The 20,941-nt window shown below is 35.6% G+C and overlaps 1 protein-coding gene across 13 annotated transcripts in view; it reads left to right on the top strand.

Annotated features, from left to right (window-relative positions):
* Positions 1 to 20,941, top strand: part of SCFD1 (sec1 family domain containing 1) — a 157,636-nt gene that overhangs the window by 62,949 nt on the left and 73,746 nt on the right. For all 13 annotated transcript variants that reach the window (XR_014810666.1, XR_014810668.1, XR_014810667.1 and 10 more), the window contains 3 exons: positions 3,533 to 3,595; positions 6,271 to 6,346; positions 15,252 to 15,305. Coding sequence is in view for 10 of the 13 variants with exons in the window: in XM_084969023.1 (XP_084825149.1) it covers positions 3,533 to 3,595; positions 6,271 to 6,346; positions 15,252 to 15,305 (193 nt within the window). In the remaining 3 variants the exon portion in view is untranslated. The remainder of the gene's footprint in view (positions 1 to 3,532; positions 3,596 to 6,270; positions 6,347 to 15,251; positions 15,306 to 20,941) is intronic.

The raw sequence follows: 20,941 nt of genomic DNA, 5'->3' as shown, positions 1-20,941 counted from the left end.
TACAGTTTATTAGTCAGTAATTTGTTAATAAATATTTCCTTTGTCTCAGTGACCAGGAACTCTTCTAGACATTAAAAATACAATAGTGAACATTCTGTGGAAAGCCCCTACTCATTGAATTTACATTTGTGTTGAGGGAACAGCAAATCAACAAATAAGCAAACAAATGAACAGAATAGTGTTAAACCATATTAAGTGATATAAAGAAAATAAAAGTGGTAAGATGATAATTTGTTGTCAGTATTACCTTAATTTGTTGAAATCAGGTATACTCTTTTGAGCTAAAACTTAGCTGACCTTTTTTAACAGTAGGATCCCAATCCATTCACCTGTGTGTGTTTATGTGTGTGTGTGTATGTAGACATACCACATATATACATATAATTGGATAGCAAAGTGACGTACACTTAAATGCTAATAGTGGGTAACTCCAAGTAGTAGAATTTTTTTCATTTTGGGTTCTTTATTTTCTAAATTTTCTACAACAGTACCTTCAAGATATTAGTGTAATTAATTTCTTAAGGCTAGAGGATTGAATATCCATTCTGATCCCAACTATATAAAAAAATATGCATAGTAAGAGAACTATAAAAATTGTTCACACAGTGGTTATCTCTGAGTCGTGAGTTTATGGGTGCTTTTTATTATCCATACCTCTGTTTTGTTTTTTTGAATTTGCTTTTAATTCATTGTGTTCTTATATAAGAAAAAATGTATAACAAACCTTAGTTTAGTAAGACAAACCTAAAAACCCTTTTTTCTAATTTTTATGAAATATAGACACTAACACATTTGGTTGTTGTATATTTCATTGTGTTTTACATTATAACTTCGTTGGAACTCCTTAATCAAACCATTGGTGAGATGTTTCATTCTATTCCTTTCATTCTTTATGAGAGGAAAGACAGTCTTAGGCATCATTTTATATGTTACACAGTATATAATTTCTAATTTGTAACATTTTTCTTTCTAATTATAAGGGTTTTACCAATTTATCAAAGGAAATTTTAGAAAACTCATAAAGGTATAAAAAAAGTAAAAACTTACCTGTAATCTCCCCATCCAGAGTCTACAAGTAAACATTAGTCTATATCCTTTTATATGCACATTACATATTTATTTTTTAATTGGGGAATCATTGTTATAGATAACAATTTGCATTCCAGTTTCCCAATAACTTTCCTCATGCCAGTTTTTCATTGTCTTAAATACAGCTGACTTTTGAACAACCTGGAGGTTAGGGACGCTGAAGTCCAAGTATTACTTCACTATGGGCTGGCCCTCTGTATTTTCAGTTCCACAGCCATGGATTTAAGCCATCGCAGATCATGTAGTAATATAGTATATGTTTATTGATAAAAATATGAGTAAGTGGACTCTGACAGTTCAGACCCATGTCTCTCAAGGATCAGCTATAATCTTCATTGGTAGTATTGGTGCTTGCATAATATTCAGCCATATAAATGTAATACTCTTTCTTTAACCCTTCTTCATTATTAAAAGATGGGTATATCTTATTTACACTTAGGTATTGTTTCTGGTGAAAAATTCATTTTTGTTAAAGGCAGACATTCCAGTCAACTGCTAGAAACAGTTGATTGACATCCTCCTTTCTGAACAAAATTGTGAATTGTGCGTTTGGGATTTCTCTAATAGTATTTATTATAGCAAATTTTGTCCAGATTGAAATAGAATATTTTTATCATTTCATCTTCCGCACCTTAGTTATTCTCCTTCTTTTTTTTACTCTCACAAGATTTTCTAGTATTTAGATAGATTTTTTTTTTCCATTTACAAAATCCTTTTTTTTTTTTTTTTTTTGCTTTTTAGGGACACCCCTGCAGCATATGGGAGTTCCCAGGCTAGTGGTCAAGTCAAGACTTGCAGCTGCCAGCCTACACCACACCCACAGCAGCACCAGATCCAAACCATGTCTATAACCTACACCACAGCTCACAGCAATGCCAAATCCTTAACTCACTAAGCAAGGTCAGGTTCAATCCCTGCATTCTCATGGATTCTTGTCAGGTTTGTTACTGCTGAGCTGCAACAGAACTGCCTACACAAGCATTTTAAATGATTAGAAATCATTATGATTCACATAAAAATATTTGTGGCACACTGCTATAAAAATTTTATAGAATAGCAGGTCCTGCTGTGGTGCAGCAGGTTAAGGATCCAGTGTTGTCTTTGCAGAGGTTTGGGTCACTGCTGAGGCATGGGTTCAATCCTCGGCTCAGGGCAGTGGGTTAAGGATCCAACAGTGCAGCAGCTGTGTGTGTAGGTTGCGGTTGCAGCTGGGATTTGATTCTTGGCCCGAGAACTTTTATATGCTTCAGGTGCAGCCAAACAAATGTTATAGAATAGTATGTACAATAAGATACTCATTTTGTTTATAAATTATATATATTATATATGCATGTGTCCAAAGATGAGAAGAATATATGCCAAGATCCTAACAGTGGTTACCTGTAAGTTAGGGTTTTTCTGGGAGCATTCTGTTTTCCGGATCCTCTACAGTGAACATATTCCCAGAAGGAAAATATATATTTAAGACACAGCTCACTGCCATATTTTTGCCCAGCCTTCAAGAATTCTGTAGTTTAGTTAAAAGATACTCCGGACATTTAGAAAGATTTGAAAATAAATGACTATATGCAGTTCATTATAAAAGTGTGTATGTAACTGAAAAGAAAAATCATTGAATCTGAATAATGTTAATGAAGAAAGTGATTTTGAGTTGAATCTTAAAAGGAAATGTACAATTTTTATTGGAGAGTTTATAACCCCAAAGGACAATAGGAGCAAAGGCATATGTCTGGGAATGAGGGAGTATGGAATGTGGAGAACAGTTAAGAGACTAAACTTAGTACGCAATTGTTCTTTTAAGACATAAAGTCTTCATCTCACATTAATAATCAGATATAAAAGAAAAATTGTGAAGTTTGGGCAACTAACATATTTCTGTTTTTTAAAGAATCTCAGTATTTTACTACTACCTATTCTATGTTTGGGCATTATTTTATATGTTTACAAATTACATAATCAATGTTTGTATAATTGTTTGACAATTGAAACACTGTGCTGAAACACTGTTTTACTTACTGAAAAATTCTCTTTTTTTGGTCTTTTTTTTTTTTTTTTTTTTTTTTTTTTTGTGGCCTTTTCTAGGGCTGCTCCCACGGTATATGGAGGTTCCCAGGCTAGGGGTTGAATCGGAGCTGTAGACACCAGCCTATGCCAAGAGCCACAGCAACGTGGGATCTGAGCCGCGTCTGCAACCTACACCACAGCTCACAGCAATACCAGATCCTCGACCCACTGGGCGAGGCCAGGGATTGAACCCGCAACCTCATGGTTCCTAGTCGGATTCATTAACCACTGCACCATGACGGGAGCTCCAGAAAAATTATTTTTTTTCAGAAACTGTCTGCATAGTAAAAGTTATGGTTAGTGAGTAGATATTTTAATGCCATGATACTAAATGTAAGCTCAAATAATCAGTTATTAAATATAACTTTTTATTTCATAGGGCTTTTGCCAAGATGGCTTCAGCTCCTGCCAGTTACGGCAACACTACCACTAAACCAATGGGGTAAGTATTTTTTTTATTGTTTTGTTTATTTTTTTTCCTCTTTCAAAAAATGTTTTAATTTTATTTGGTGTTATTTTTAATAACTGATCAAACAAGTCTGGTACTCCGTACCATAATTGAACTTTAATGCCTTAAAAATATAATGTATGACACTTTGGATGTAGAATTCTTTCAGTTTGATACAAAACAAATGTCACCATGCCTTTGGCTTCCTTAAATTGTCATTTTAAAATGTATGGCTGGAACAACTAGAGATTATCATACTAAAGTGAGGTACGTCAAAAAAGAGACAAATACCATATGATACCACTTGTATGTAGAATCTAAAATATGGTGCAGAGAAACCTATCTACAGAATAAAAAACTCACAGAGAACAGCCTTGTTGCCAAGGGGGAGGGGGAAGGGAATGGATGGACTGGGAGTTTGGGGTTACTGGATGCAAACTATTACATTTAGAATGGGTATGCAATGAGGTTTTACTGTATAGCACAGGAAACTATATCCAGTCTCTTGGGATAGACCATGGTGGAAGATAATATAATAAAGGGAATGTGTATATACATATGACTGGGTCACTTTGCTGTATAGCAGAAATTAGCCAAACATTATAAGTGAAGTTTATGTATTTTATGTGGTATGGTTTCATATGCTTCCTTGTTCTTAAAATGTATTTTTCATTTTCAGAAGATGCATGAAGCTTAAAACTGTTTTTGTATCAATGTTGATAATATAGACTCGAAGTTAGACACTCAAGGCCTAGCTTCAAGATGGAACTAGGAGTTCCTCATTGTTGTTCAGTGGAAACAAACCTGACTAGTATCCATGAGGACATGGGTTCGATCCCTGGCCCTGATCAGTGGGTTAAGGATCCGGCATTGCCATGAGCTATGGCATAGGTCACAGACACAGCTCAGATCCTGCATTGGTATGGTTTTGGCATAGGCTAGCAGCTGCAACTCCAATTTGACCCTTAGCCTGAAAATAACCATATGCTGTACCTGGGGCCCCCCCAAAAAAGATGGAACTAAGCTTACTACTAAGGAGGCATACTTCTAAAATAGTAGGCTGGGTACAACTTCTGACTGCAGAGAAACTGTGTAACGTGTGTGATTTTTCAAAGGAGGTGAACAAAGTGACTTCTAATTGTTCTTATCCATACCATCCTAGTTTCAAAATCCTAGCTTATTTTTTAGAGCCTTGAACAAAAGCAGGAAGCACAGAGGAGAATAGGTTTTTCCTAGTCCCACCCCGAGGTGCTGGTTTTAATGAAACAGTTTCCAAAAAACAAAGGCAAGGCAGCACCTTGTAAGTGCTTGGCGAAATGAATCCTGCTGGCCTCACCTTCAGACAGTACTGTCCAGCACACCCCTTCCCTCAGAGTTACATGGTGCCTGGGAATTGCCTCAGAACTGGTCACTCCAACAGAGGTTACTTTCTCTTATTTTTGTCCTGCAAGAAATGATTTCCATCTCTTCGTTTCAGAGGAGAGTAGGACAAGATAGGAAAAATTAAAATATATTTGGGAAATTATTTTCATGTATTTAGTAAAATACTTTTCCAGTCCCATGTCTTAAAATCTTATTGGAATTTTAAAAGCCTATTAGATATCTTTAGATTTCACAGTTGAGGATTTTAATAAAAATGTGTTCTAAGAAAATCTTGGATGATTTGAAGGCTTTCTCTATCCTTCTGATATCAAAATGCAATATGACCATTCCGTCCTGCAAAACATCCTTTGGGAGTTCCTGTCGAGGCGCAGCAGAATCCAACTAGGATCCATGACGTTGCAGGTTCGATCTCAGGCCTTGCTCAGTGAGTTAAGGATCCAGTGCTGCCATGAGCTGTGGTGTAAGTTGCAGACGCGGCTTGGATCTGGCATTGCTGTGGCCCTGGCGTAGGCCAGCAGCAACAGCTCCGAGTAGACCCTTAGCCTGGGAACCTCCACATGCCGCGATGCAGCCCTAAAAGGACAAAAGACAAAAAATAAAATAAAATAAATAAAATTAGAAAAAAAATCCTTTGAAGGCAGATCATTTGTGTGTGTTATTTTGTTGTTAAAAATTCAGATAGTAATCATTCTTCAAATAAATATATTCATATAAATAAACAGAATCAGGATAAAATTCACCAGGTGTATTGCGCTTCACATTTTTATATCAGATTTTATGTACGGGTGGAAAGGGTATACAACAAAGGATTGGCTCTAGCTGCTGTGATATAACGAACATAGTAACTTTTGACCTATTCATAATCCTTATAAGCATATATATTTTCAGTGTGTTAGTGTGCTTTAAAATCCTAAAGCAAGTCGTCTGAATTACTATCTTTAATTTACTGTTTTAACATTAAGACAATCAGGTAAGCAAGGAATTCTCTTCAGTTATTAATTTGCCTAAATACTATAGCTAAGGCTTAGCAATTAAAATGTTTGAGGGCAGCTCTATTTTTATGTCTTATTAATATTGACTAGTCAGAATATTTTAAATAAATGTGTTATATAAAATTGTGGCAGCGATTTCCATGGAGGCAGAAATTCTCAGGACACTTGTTTAGTGAAAACAAAGGTGGTCACTGCAGTGAGCATCAGCATGTGTTGTGTAATCAAATAAGTATTTTATCTGTGATAAATTGGAGAGGTAATTTATACTTAATGTGGTCCTCTTCTTTTGCCTAGTCTCTTATCACGAGTCATGAATACAGGATCACAGTTTGTGATGGAAGGAGTGAAGAACCTAGTATTGAAACAGCAAGTAAGTACACTTGTTGGGAAACACTAGTAACTTTTGAACAAATATTGACAGATTGATTGCTCAGCTGGAGCAGCTTCCTAGATGTATTCAAATTACAAATATTAGGAATAAAATCAGGGGGTCCTTTACTGGTTTATTTAAGAATAAGAGTATTTTATATGTATAGTTCAGAACTCTGATTTTATGCTTTTTTAAAAAAATCAGCTCAATGGACTGCTGACATTTTTGTTTACTGTCAGATTTGTGAAAAAAATGAAAACTTAGAATAATGTACTATTACATAAATGTATATCATTTGCATTTTAACATGTTTGGAGAATATTAATAAACTAGTAGTCTTAGTAGTTTAAAGTCCTGTATAAATTCAAATGCAGATATTTTTAGTAGAATTTATGTTTTAGAATAATAAAACTATAGCTTGGTTTCACACTTCATTTTAGAATAATCTTGGTTTTAAACATAAGATTTTTTTAATGATTTTTGCATTTCTTTTGTTTTTGTTATTCTAATATGTAGATATTTAATTAATTGATTTGGTTTCTTACCAAACTTGGCTTGTGGAGTTTCCATTGTGGCGCTGCAGAAAAGAATCCGATTAGGAACCATGAGGTTGTGGGTTTGATCCCTGGCCTTGTTCAGTGGGTTAAGGATCTGGCGTAGCCTTGAGCTGTGCTGTAGATCGAAGACACAATTCGGATCTGCTGTGGCTGTGGCTGTGGCGTAAGCCGATGGCTGTAGCTCCAGTTTGACCCCTAGAGGGAACCTCCACATGCTGTGCCTATGGATGAGGCCCTAAAAAGCCAAAAAAAAAAAAAAAAAAAAAATCTTGTTTTTAACTTCCTATTATGCAAATTTTCAAATATGCATTAGTATATCAAACTCTTCTGAACCCTTCACCAGGGTTCAATACACAACTTCCTGCTAATCTTTTTCATCGCTCCACTTATATTTTTTTTATTTTGTTTATTTTTACTGGGATATTTTAAGGCAAATCTGAGATAGAATATTTCACACATAAATGCTTCAGTTTGTAATGAGAAAGATTTTAAAGCCCAAATTAAAAAAAGAAATAGAGTTAACTATTCAGTTATTTCAATTTGAATATTGAGTGTTTACTTGTTTTTAGGAAAAAAAATAAAAAACTAGATCTTTTCTTTCTCTGAACTTCTCCACACTTTTGATCTTTCTAATGATGTTTACCTATGGTGATTTGTATTAGCGTTATATATTTATATTTTACTTCTTTTTTTCCAGTTTTATTGAGATACAGTTGATATATATTGTTTTAATTCTTGATAAGTTCCTTGAATGCAAGAAAATTTTTTGCCTATCTTTGAATTTTCCATAGCACTTTACATGAAGGAGGGCTTCAATTTTTGAATAAGTAAGATTTTATTGTAAAAACCATGTAGTGTTAGTAAAGAACAGTGAAAAATCCTAATTTGCTGTCCTTAATTAAAAGGTTTATTACTTCCTAACTTCCCTTGAGAGACATTCCAGGTTGCATTATTTCCTAAGTAGTACTTGGAAAGCGAAAAACTTCATTGTCTCTCTTAGGAATTATTTTCAGTCCTTCCCATTCTCTCTCTCTCTTCTAGTAAGGGGCTACTCCTGAATACTTCATTCACTTTTTTTACTGGTTCACAGTACTTTCCTGAGTTGGGAACATAATGTACTTTACATTTTAACCCAGCACCTATTAAAGAAAAAATTAGTCATGACACTTGTTAAAGTACTGTAATGCAGACTTTATTCAGGGGGACCATTGTGAAAGATGTTAGGACCACCACCATGGGGTTTTGCAGTCTGAGAGAGAGACTGGCTTAACTCCAGATACATCAAGGAAAAGTCTGAATTTATAGTCAAGAAACAGAGTATAGGGATCAGTGGATGGAAAATTATTAAGAGGAAACATCAGGGATAAAAGTGATTCTGGGGAGTTCCCGTCATCGCACAATGGAAACGAATCCAACTGGGAATGATGAGGACACAGGTTCAATCCCTCGCCTCGCTCCGTGGGTTAAGGATCCAGCGTTCCCGTGAGCTGTGGCGTAGGTCACACATGCAGAATGGATCTGGCATTGCTGTGACTGTGGAGTAGGCCAATGGCCACAGCTCCGATTTGACCCCTAGCCTGGGAACTTCCATATGCTGTGGGTGCAGCCCTAAAAAGACAAAAAAGTGATTCTAGCTAACCCGGCCTAACAGGATTCTTGCTAAAGGCAGGCTAGTGTGATCAGACAACGCGTGGAAGATGGTGGAAGGTGAGAAACCTGATGAGATACCAAGGGTGATCAGGTTTCAAGGATTGAGGGATTTTACCTATAAGTTAACTTAGCAGGATTCTTTCTAAAATTGGACAATTCAAAGACGGACACAGAAGTCCAAAAGTTGAGGCCCAGTTGAAAAAGAGTTTAGAAGAAGCCTGTGTAGAGTCTTGTGTAGGAGAGAAATCTTCGTCATACCATTCTGCTTATTACCAACTGTGGACAAGATGATTTTGTATGTGAGACAAAGGGAGAACCATCAGTTGCTAAGATTATGTCTGTCTTTTGCTAGATAGACTGGCTATTGTATAACTACATGTGATTAAATTTATTTTTAAGGAGAATTACATATTTTACTTAACATGTCACTTTTAGAATAGTAAAATTCCCTAAACAAAAGGATCTTTATCACGAATACTTGATAGCATTGAGAAATTATGGAGTTCCCGTCGTGGCGCAGTGGTTAACGAATCTGACTAGGAACCATGAGGTTGCGGGTTCGGTTCCTGCCCTTGCTCAGTGGGTTAAGGATCTGGCGTTGCCATGAGCTGTGGTGTAGGTTGCAGATGCGGCTCAGATCCTGCGTTGCTGTGGCTCTGGCGTAGACCGGTGCCTACAGCTCCGATTCGACCCCTAGCCTGGGAACCTCTATATGCTGTGGGAGCAGCCTTAGAAAAGGCAAAAAGTCAAAAAAAAAAAAATTATAAATTTAAATCTTTGAGATGATCATACTTACTTTTTGAACTTATAGCCTTAGAGTAACATGGTATATGTCCTGGAATCATGTTTGTAAGAAGTATTTAAACTCACTGACTTAAATATGTATTCTGCTAACACAAAAGTTTGTTTTATTTAGAGTTAAGTTTAATAAATATCAAAACAGATTATCCTCTGTGACCTCAAATCCCATTCCTGTTCTTAACATAGTAAATAATATACTGCTTTGATATGGGCAGTTTCTCACAGAAGTAAAATTGGGAATGATTGGTGGTTATCTCTGTCACATTTCTGTCACCAATACTAGGAGAACCATGCCATTTTTTTAACATAGACATTTATAAGACTTTTTAGGTTCAGAATTCAAGGCAATATTTGATTTGGCGGACAGTGGTTAAATAGAAGTCATAAAACAGTAAATTCAGTGTGATCTTTTCATTGTTTTTTAAAAAGAAAAAATAGAAGAAACTGAAGGATATCCAACTAGGTGTTTGTTTTTTGTCTTTTTGTCCTTTTAGGGCCGTACCCGCAGCATATGGTGGTTCCCAGGCTAGGGGTCTAATAGGAGCTGTAGCTGCTGGCCTACAACCAGAGCCACAGCAATGCGGGATCCCAGCCACGCCTGCAGCCTACACCACAGCTCACAGCAACGCCGGATCCTTAACCCACTGAACAAGGCCAGGGATTGAACCCACAGCCTCATGGTTCCTAGTCAGATTCGTTAACCACTGAGGCACGATGGGAACTCCCCAACCAACGAGGTTTTAAATGTTAGTTTTTTCTGGGTGAGAATACTCATCTCTGATTACTTCCGTATGATAAATTACTAGAACTGACTAGTGGCATCTAAAATGTGAACATTTCTAATTGTTTTTAGTAAATACTACCTGAGTGCCATCCAGAAAAGTTGTACCAATATGCAGTGATTTCCAGTGCCTGTTTCTTGACATCTTTCCCAAATCGGACCTGTGTGTATGTGTGTAATCTTTGTTAATTTAATACTTAAAAAAACTCTCATTCTAGAATATTTAAACTTATAGAAAGCCGTTTTAAAAGTTATATTCTCCTAAAGTTCTAAAATTTAGAGAAACTGCTACAGGGAGATATGAAGCAGGTTGGGAAAAGAAAAATGTCAGAGAAGAAAATGATAGAAATGAATTCTGTTTTACATTTGCATAAGTTTTGATTAATTTATGCCTCTTAAATCTCTATTGATTTGGATTTTTTATGTCAGTAAGCATTTTAAGCTATAAGAAAGAATAAGAGTATCTTATGTCCACTTTTTAGGTCACTTATTTGAGCTTTTTTTACTTTTTTGTTTCTTGGGCAGCATAATTTTGTACATCACAAGTATCAGCTATCGCATAAAACCATTTGAATGATAGTCACAGATTTGAAATACATTTATGTGAGGTTAATAGTACAAGAATGTGTCAATGAATAATTTAGTGCAAAGTTGCGTAATTTAAAAGTCTTCTGTTTCACTTTCTTTGGCTTGTTTGTTAAAATACTTCCTCTTTTAAAAATGTACTAAAAACAGAGGAGCTCCCTTTGTGGCTCAGCAATAATGAACCCAACTAGTATCCTTGAGGATGCGGATTCGATCCCTGACCTCTCTCAGTGGGTTAAGGATCCAGCATTGCCATGAGCTGTAGTGTAGGTCACAGACATGGCTTGGATCCCACATTGTTGTGGCTGTGGTGTAGGCCTGTAGCTGCCGCTCTGAGTCCAGCAAAAAACACCCTAGAAACAAATTGCAAGCAGTAGAATGCAGTTGATTAAAAAAGACTGTGAGCTGTGCTATAGGTCACAGACGCAGCTTGTATCTGACATTGCTGTGGCTGTGGTGTAGGCCAGCAGGCTACAGATCCAATTCATCCCCTAGCCTGGGAACTTCCATATGCCACAGGTGCGGCCCTAAAAAGAAAAAAAAAAAAAATTTATTGCTGGCTATTTTATGTGTGATAGTAGTGTTACAAGGGTGTATTTTGTTTTGTTTTGTTTTTATTTTAGGGATTCTTATATTTTGGAGATATGTACTGAAATACTTATTGCTAAAATTATTTGATGCTGGAGACTTCTTTTAAAACAGCCTAGGGTAGTGGGGAGTAGATGAGAGTATAGATAAAATAAGAATTTGCCATGAGTTGATAATTGTTGAAGCTGAATGATGGAATATTGGATGTGTTTTATTGGGTCCATGTAATCCTGTTTCTTGATTTTACTGCCATTAATATGCTATGTTTTTGGGGAAATACCACATTATATATTTTATTCTTTCCTCATCTGTAAGATATGGATATTGTATTCACTCTGCAGATCCTTTTCTGATTTATAATTTTAAATTTGGAAATAGATGATCTGTCTTACTCCCCTTCCTCCAATCTGCTTCCCTGACAACTTTCCAGTATCTGCATACTCCCGTCTTACTCTTTACTTGGCTAACACAGTCTTCCAAGATAAGTATTCTCTTTAAGGAGGTACACATACTGCTTTTCATTCTCTAGGACTTTGATAATCAAGACAGCAGCAACTCTTGTTCCAGCTTCACTGCCAAGTTCAGCATCAGAGTATCATCCCAAGCTTAAGGATGGGATTCCTCAGCAGGAGTAGTTGGAAATAGTAACCATAGACTAGATGGCAATATAGGGCAGTAAGTAGCCAATTCTAGGACTACAGGGGGAAGTGTTTTTAGATTGTCTTTTTAAAAAATATTTGTGCATATTTCAATTTTGTTCTTATGCAGTTATATCATCAGAGACAAAGTTTACTTCTCCAGGGGGCATGGCATATGGAGTTCCCGGGTCAGGGATCAGATCCTAGCCACAGGTGAAACCCACACCACAGCTATAACAGCACTGGATCCTTTAACCCACTGTGCCAGGCTAGAGATTAAACCCCTGTCCTGTTGCTAAAGAGACACTCTAATACTGTTGTGCCACAGCAGAAATGCTAACATTGTTTTTATTTAAATTTTTATAGTGATTAAAATCATAAAACATGACTGTGGTCATAAAACCATTTAAGATTTTTAGAAATGGATTTCTCACTGTATTTTTTTCCTCCAAGTAATATATATTTCTAGTTCATATATTTGAAATTTGAACATTTTAGAAATAGTGATCCTTAATTTAGGATATTCATGTGTATGGGACTCTTAATTTAGGACATTCATATGTATGTGTATACAATGTTACTAACCTATACAATAATGTTTTTCATTTTATTTTTAAAACAGTTTCTTAAAACAATGAAAAATATGCTTGGGAATTTTTTAATTAAATTTCATTTATACCTCTTTTATTGAGGTACATAATTTTTTGTGTGTATCTAAAGATGAGTGAAACAGACCATCTGTTGAGTGAAGAAAATTATATCATTTTGTTCTTTGGTTTTCTCCCTGTTAGCTGCCACAGTTCAGTTTAGTCAGAAGTTAAAAATCTTGTATATAAATTTTAATATAAAATTAATTTTTAATGATTAACTCAAGTCTTCATTTAGGCTAGGGAGAGCATTAGTCAGTGACAGATCTCAGAAGTTGTTTCCTGAAGTACTCTTTCTTATTAAGCCTTTTAAAAGACACTATGTATTTCCTTTATCATTGTCTGTACTGAAAGTTTTCCTTAATGTATGACAGTGTGCAAATATTGTATGGTGTGGCAGTGGTAGGTGATTCTTTTGGTGTTATCTGGTTGTAATGATCAAAGAAAAACGTAAAAAATTGTCTCAGGACTCTTAAACTTTTGAACTGTTAGAAGGAAATTTTCCTTATTTAATGAACTGTTTTTTGGCAGGCTTACGTTCAGATACAGCAGAGCTATAAAATACAAAGTAAAATATAATGGTGCCTTTTAGAAAAATCTTTATACTAAATGAATTATCATGAAATATTTGTATAAATATTCAAATTTCCAGTTATTTTCACAAATACAATAAAAGTAATATGACTCTTACGGCTTTATCAATTACATAAATCTTTTTGAATGTTTCTCCGTTGTACATATCTAATAGTACAATTCAGGGAGCTAAACAGAGAGTTAAATGTAAATAGAGAAATGGATATTAAATTAATTTTAGTAAAATGTTATAATTTATAATTTTGCCTTATGCCAAAATTTTTTAAATTATTTCTTCCATTTATGTTGCAAAGTATTTCATCTTCTTTTAGTGTTACTTGGAATAAATATGTAACTTTTTTGGATAAAGCATTTTTATAGATTTAAATCTGCACCCAGTTATTCTGTAGAGAAAGTTATGGTTTAGACTTATTCTTATATGAACAAATACAAGTTTATTTGAAACATACAAACTGAAGTGTGTTTGAAACAAAATTTAAAGGGTAAAATTTTGGGCTACCTTTGTAAAAATTCTAAATGTAATTCAGGAAGTACATTCAGTCAGCTTGAACATTTGGTGCTTATGTTTATATTAAGTTCCTGGCCAACACAAATATCAGAGCATAATGAAAAAGCTTTAGTTTTACTTGCCCAAGATTATCTTAAAAGATTTTTCCTTGTCTATGTAGAAAAAGAAAAAAAATGCATATTTTCTGTTTGAGCAAAGCAGCATTTTCCTTAGTGATTGTCCATTTTAGTAACAATAAAATGTTTTATGACCTAAAGAAAGTAAAACCTGTAAAATGGTAGTATATTATCTATAGTTACTTGCATGATTCAGATTTACTGCTGCCTCTGTTGTGTGAAATCTCTAAGATACAAAATTGTCCTTTCCAGAATATCCCGCACAGTTCACAAAGGAAATAGCAGTTCAAAGTGGGCAGAATACCATCCCAGTAGGAGTGTAATTTAAATAGACATAATAGTCACTTGGTAAACTTTCTGTACCCCTGTGTCATTATGTTCAAAATAATGATTAAAATGGTCAGACTGAAATGTAACAGTAGTATTTTTATGCCAGAGTACTTATGCATTTCAAGAGGCAGTCTTCAGCCAACACCAGTGTTCTACATTTCGTGTTCAAAGCGGGATTTGTTCTATAAGAAGACAATGCAGTATGTCACTGAAAATTTGGAATTAATTCCAGGCAAAATAAAAATGGTCAATAAAATTGTGTATGCATCCACCTCCCCATTTTTTCAAAGAGCACAAGTATCTTTTTGACTAGGAGAATATACATTAAAATTTTTTTTAAATTTTGATGGAACATTTAATCTCATATTTTCACAAACTGTAAGTATAATAGTTTTAAAGAAACTTCAATCTGAAGAAAGGAGATTAAAATATGGGATTCTTATTTGATCAAAACAAAATCTTATGATGACTATTATTAAAAAGCAAACATCTAGAGTTCCTATGAGGGAGAAAGACAGAAATCAAACTAACAAATGTAAGATTTCAGTGTATGATTTCTGGACTATTGGAGTTCACATTGTGGCTCAGTTGTAACAAACCCGCCTAGTATCCATGAGGATATTGATTCGATCCTTGGCCTCACTCAGTGGATTAAGGATCCGGTATTGCCATGGGCTGTGGTATAGATCACAGCATGGCTCGAATCCTGTGTTGCTGTGGGTGTGGCGTAGGCCAGCAGCTACAGCTCTGATTCAACCCGTAGCCTGGGAACTTCCATGTGCCATGCGTGCGGCCCTAAAAAGACATTCATACACAAAAAAGGCCAACATCCAACCAAAAAAGTGAAAAACTCAAATATATGTATTTGTAGTAAAACTGGTGTATACCTATATATTTCTAAAAATTGCTTTTTATTTATGGAAACTTTAGTAGTGCCAAGGATATTTACATCTATGACACCATTCACAAAAAGTGTAACTTAGAATGTGTTTAATTGAAAGGTAGGCATACTAAACTATAGACTAATTAGATAGATTGTTTTGTTACTTAAGAAGAATTTTTGTTTGTTATGTCTTTTAATATTTAACAAAATACTATTCTCATCCACAGAATCTACCAGTTACTCGTATTTTGGACAATCTCATGGAGATGAAGTCAAACCCTGTGAGTAGCGTAAAACATTGTACTTGTAAATTATTTTTTTAATTTTTATTTTATATTAGCAAATGGTTGATTTATGGTGTTAGGTTAGTTTCAGGTATACAGCAAAGTGATTGAGTTATACCTATATCCATTCTTTCTCAGAATCTTTTCCCATATAGTTATTACAGAACATTGAGTAGCAAATTCTGTGTGCTATAGAGTAGGTTCTTGTTGATTATTTTGTTTATATCTAGGGATGTGTACATGTTAATCCCAAACTTCTAATTTATCTCTCCATACCCCACCTTTCCCTTTCGGTAACCATAGGTTTGTTCTCAAGGTCTGTGAGACTGTTTCTGTTTTGTAAGTAAGTTCATTTGTATGATAGATACCCTATGATATCACTTTCACAGACTTCACATAGTGTGATAATCCCTAGGTCCATCCATGTTGCTACAGATGGCATTATTTTGTTATTTTTTATAGCTGAGTAATATTTCAGTGTATATATGTACCATAAATCCTTTATCCATTCCTCCCTTGATGGGTGTTTTAAGTTGCTTCCATGACTTCGCTTTTGTAAATAGTACTGCAATGAATATTGAGGTGCATGTATCTTAGCTAATTATGGTTTTGTCTGGATATATCACCAGGGGTGGAATTGCTAGATCATGTGGTAGTTCTGTTTTTAGTTTTTTAAGGAACTTGCATATTGTTCTACATAGTGGTTGTACCAATTTACATTCCCACCAACAGTGCATATCATTTATTGTTTATAGACTTTTTGATGATGGCGATTCTGACCAGTGTGAGGTGATGCCTCATTGTAGTTTTGATTTGCAGTTATCTAATAATTAGCAATATTGAGCATCTTTTCATGTATTTTTGGCCATCTGTATGTCTTTGGAAAAATGTCGGTTTAGATCATCTGTCCATTTTTTAATTGAGTTGTTGGGTTTCTTTTTTCTTTTTTTAATTGACCTGCACAAGCTTTTTTTTTTTTTTTTTTTTTCCTCCTTGTTTTCTTTTTATGGATGAACTTGGTAGCATATGGAAGTTCCCACTTAGGGGTTGATTTGGAGCTGTTGCTGAGGCTTACAACACAGCCCCAGCACCACTGGATTCGAGCCACATCTGTAACCTGTGCTGCACCTTTTAGCAATGCCAGATCCTTAATTCACTAAGTGAGTCCAGGGATCAAACCCACATCCTCACTTACACTATGTCAGGTTCTTAATCTACTAAGCTACAAAAGCCACAGTGGGAACCCTATCATGAGCTGTTTTTATATTTTGAAGATTAATCCCTTATCAGTTGCATCATTTGCAAATATTTTCCCCCATTCTGTAGATTGTCCTTCTGTTTTGTTTTTGGTTTGGTCTGCTATGCAAAAGTTTTTAAGTTAAATTAGGTTCCATTTGGGGTTTTTATTTGTTTTTATTTTCATTGCTCTATAACATGGATCCAAAAAGATATTGATGTGATTTATGTCAGAGTGTTCTCCTTATATTTTCCTCTAAGATCTTTAATCCATTTTGAGTGTAATTTTGTCTATGATATTGAAGAATGTTCTTTTTTTGGGGGGGGGTGGGGGGTGCTGCACCCAAAGCATGTGGAAGTTTCCAGGCCAAGGATCAAAACTGTGTTACAAGAGCAACCTAGGCCACAACAGTGACAACACTAGATCCTTAACTTGCTTCACCACAGGGGAACTCCTCAAGAATAATCTAATTTCATTTTTCTGCATGTAGCTGTCCAGTTTTCGCAGCACCGCTTACTGAGGAAAGTATCTTCTCCATTGTATATACTTGCCTCCTTTGGCATAGATTAACTGACCATAGATAGGTGCATGGGTTTATTTCTGGCTTTTCTATCCTCTTCCATGTAACTGTATTTCTGTTTTGTTCCAGTTGCGTAGTATTTTGATGACTGTACTTTTGTAATATAGTCTGAAGTCAGGGAGCCTGATTCTTCCAGCCCTGTTTTTCTTTTTCAGAACTGCTTTGGTTCTTTGGGGTCTTTTGTGTTTCTATGCAAATTTTTAATTTTTTTTGTCATAGTGCTGTGAAAAATGCTATTGGTAATTTGATAGCGATTGCACTGAATCAATAGATTACCTCGGGCGGTATGGTCATTTTGACAATATTGATTCTTCCAAGCCAAGACCATGATATATCTTTCCATCTGTTTGTGTCATCTTCACTTTCTTTCATCAGCATCTTATAGTTTTCAGAGTCCAGGTCTTTTGCCTCCATAGCTAGATTTATTTCTAGGTATTTTACTCTTTTTGATGCAGTGGTAAATGGGATTGTTTCCATAATTTCTCTTTCTAATATTTTGTTGTTAATGTATAGAAATGTAAGAGATTTCTGTGTATTAATTTTATATCCTGCAACTTTACTGAATTCATTGATGAGCTCTAGCAATTTTCTGGTAGCATCTTTAGGATTTTCTATGTACAATGTCATATCATCTGCAAACAGTGACAGTTTTACTTCTGTTCCAATTTGGATTCCTTTTATTTCTTTTCTTCTCTGATGGCTATGACTAGGACTTCCAAAACTATGTTGAATAAAAGCAGTGAAAGTGGACATCCTTGTATTGATCCTGATCTTATAGGAAGTGCTTACAGATTTTCATTACTGAGTATGTTAGCTGTGGGTTTGTCATATACGGCCATTAATATGTTGAGATAGGTTCCCTCTATGCCCATTTTCTGGAAAAAAAATTTTTAATGCATGTTGAATATTGTCCAAAGCTTTTTCTATATCTATTGAGATGATATGGTTTTTATTCTTCAGTTTGTTAATGTGATGTATCATATTGAAAATCCTTGCATCCTTGGGATAAATTCCACTTGATCATGATGCATGGTCCTTTTACTGCATTGTTGGATTTGCTCTACTTGTATTTTGTTGAGGATTTTTTGCATCTGTGTTCACCAGTGATATTGGCCAGTAATTTTCTTGTGTGTGTGGTATCTTTGCTTTTAGCATCAGGAATGAGTTTGGGAATGTTCCTTCCTCTAATTTTTTGGAATAGTTTCAGAAGGACAGGTGTTAACTCTTCTCTAAATGTTCGATAGAATTCACCTGTGAAGCCCATTGGTCCTGAACTTTTGTTTTTTGGAAGCTTTTAAGTCACAGTTTTAATTTTAGACTTGTGATTGGTCTGTTCATATTTTCTGTTTCTTCTGGTTCAGTCTTGGGATATTGTACCTTTCTAAGAATGTGTCCCATTTCTTCTACATTGTCCATTTTTTTGGCATATAGTTGTTAGTAGTAGTCTTTTATGATCCTTTGTATTTCTGTAGTGTCAGTTGTAACTTTTTCATTTCTATTGATTTGATTTTTTATTTCTATTTGATTTCATTTCTATTATTTATTTCTATTGATTTCATTTTTTATTGATTTGAGCCCTTTTTTTTTCTTGATGAGGCAGCTCAAGGTGTATCATGTATGTTTATTTTTGTAAAGAACAAGCTTCTAGTTTCATTGATCTTTTTTATTGTTTTATCTATATTTCCTTTATTTCTTCTCTGATCTTTATGATTTCTTTCCTTCTACTAATTTTGGGTTTTGCTTGTTCTTCATTTTTCAGTTGTATAAGTTTAAGGTGAGGTGGTTTGAGATATTTTTTCTTGTTTCCTGAGGTTAGATTGCATGGCTGTAAACTTCCCTTTTAGAACTGCTTTTGCTGCATCCCATAGGTTTTGGATCATCGTATTTTCATTGTCATTGTCTCTAGGTATTTTTTTTTAATTTCCTCTTTGATTTCCTCAGTGATCCATTGGTCATTTAATAGCTTATTGTTTAGCCTCCATGTGTTTGTGGGTTTTTTTACAGTTTATTCCTTCCTTGGTAGTTGATTTCTAATCTCATAGCATTGTGATCAGAAAAGATGCTTGACAAGATAGCAGTTTCCCTAAATTTACCAAGGCTTGCTTTGTGGCCCAGTGTGTGATATTTCCTGGAGAATGTTCCATGTGCACTTGAAAGCAATGTGTATTTTTCTGCTTTTGGGTGGAATGCTCTGTGAATATCAATGAAGTCCCTCTGGTCTAACGTGTCATTTAATACACATGTTTCCTTATTGATTTTCTGTCTGGATGATCTGTCCATTGCTGTAAGTTGGTTATAAGTCCGCCACTATTGTTGTGTTACTGTCATTTTCCACTTTTACAGCTCTTAGCATTTATCTTATATACTGAGGTGCTCCTATGTTGGGTGCATAAATGTTTACAATTCTTATATCTTTTTGGATTCATCTCTTGATCATTAAGTAGTGTCATTCTTTATCCCCATAACAGTCTTTAAAGTCTATTTTGTTTGATTTGTGTATTGCTAGTCCAGCTTTCTTTTGATTTCTATTTGCATGAAATACCTTTTTCCTTCTCCTCACTCTCAGCCTGTATGTGTCCCTAGATCTGAAGGGGGTCTTTCGTCTGGCCTTTCTCTTCTTTTCTCCTTCTAGGTCTCCTACAATAGAAATGTTGGTGCATTTAGTGTTGCCCTAGATGTCTCTTAGACTGTCTTCATTTCTTTTCTCTCTTTTTTAAATCTGTTCTGTGGCAGTGATTTCTACCACTGTCTTCCAGCTCACTTATTCATTATTATGCCTCATGTATTCTACTATTGATTCCTTTTATGTATTTTTTCATTTCAGTTATTATATCATTTTTTAAATCTAGCTTTTTATTAAACATTTCTTTTATCTTCTCAGTCTGCTCCTCCATCCTTTTTCCAAGATCTTGAATCATATTTACTATCATTACTCTGAATTTTTTTCAGGTGATTGCCTATCTCCATTTCACTTAGTTATTCTTCTGGGGTTTTATCTTGTTCCTTTGTCTGGAACATATTTCTCCACCATCTCATTTTGTCTTTCTGTGTATGTGGTCTCTGTTCCACAGGCTGTAAGATATTAGGTTACTCTTGCTTCTGGTGTCTACCCCCTGTGGGTGAGATTTGTCCAGGGCCCTGTGCAGGCTTCCCTGTGGGAGGGACTGGTGCCTGCCCACTGGTAGGTAAGCTGGGTCTTATCCCTCTGGTGGTCAGGGTCTTATCAGAGGGTGTGTTTGGAGGCAGATGTGGGCTCAGGGTGATTTTAGGCAGCCTGTCTACTGATGGGTGGAGTTGTGTTCCCACTCTGTTGGTTGATTGGCCTGAGGTACCATCCCAGTGCTAGATTCTACAGGCCACTTGAATGGGGCTACATCTTAGTGCAAATATGGCACCCCTAAGAGAGCTCATGCAGGCCTTTCCCCGACAGTGAGCTGTAACCTACAGTGAGACTCTCCAAGAGTCCTGGTGCCTTGCCCTCACAGTGAGCTACAGCCTACCATGAGACTCTTCAAGACCCACAGGTAGGTCTGGCCCGGTTCCTGTGGAGTCACTGCTTTTTCTGTAGGTCATTACATAGTGCATGTGAAGCACTGTGTGGATCCTGTAAGACTGGAGTCTTTGTTTTCCCTAGTCCTGTGGAGCTCCTGCACATAATCCCTGTTGGTGTTCAAGCCAATGGTCCAAGGGTTCCTCTTCCCAGTCCATGCTGGGGAGCCAGACATGGAGCTCTGAACTCTCACTCCTGTGTGAGAACCTCTGGGATATAATTATTTTCTTGTTTTTGGATCTCCCACCAAGCAGTTATAGGATTTG

This window comes from Sus scrofa, chromosome 7 (assembly GCF_054392235.1).
Source record: "Sus scrofa isolate SSC_HxYL_T2T_F1_AM1 chromosome 7, Sscrofa_HxYL_maternal_Yorkshire_Landrace_v2.0, whole genome shotgun sequence".
In the NCBI taxonomy this organism is placed as follows: domain Eukaryota; kingdom Metazoa; phylum Chordata; class Mammalia; order Artiodactyla; family Suidae; genus Sus; species Sus scrofa.
This window is presented reverse-complemented; position numbering and strand designations above follow the sequence as displayed.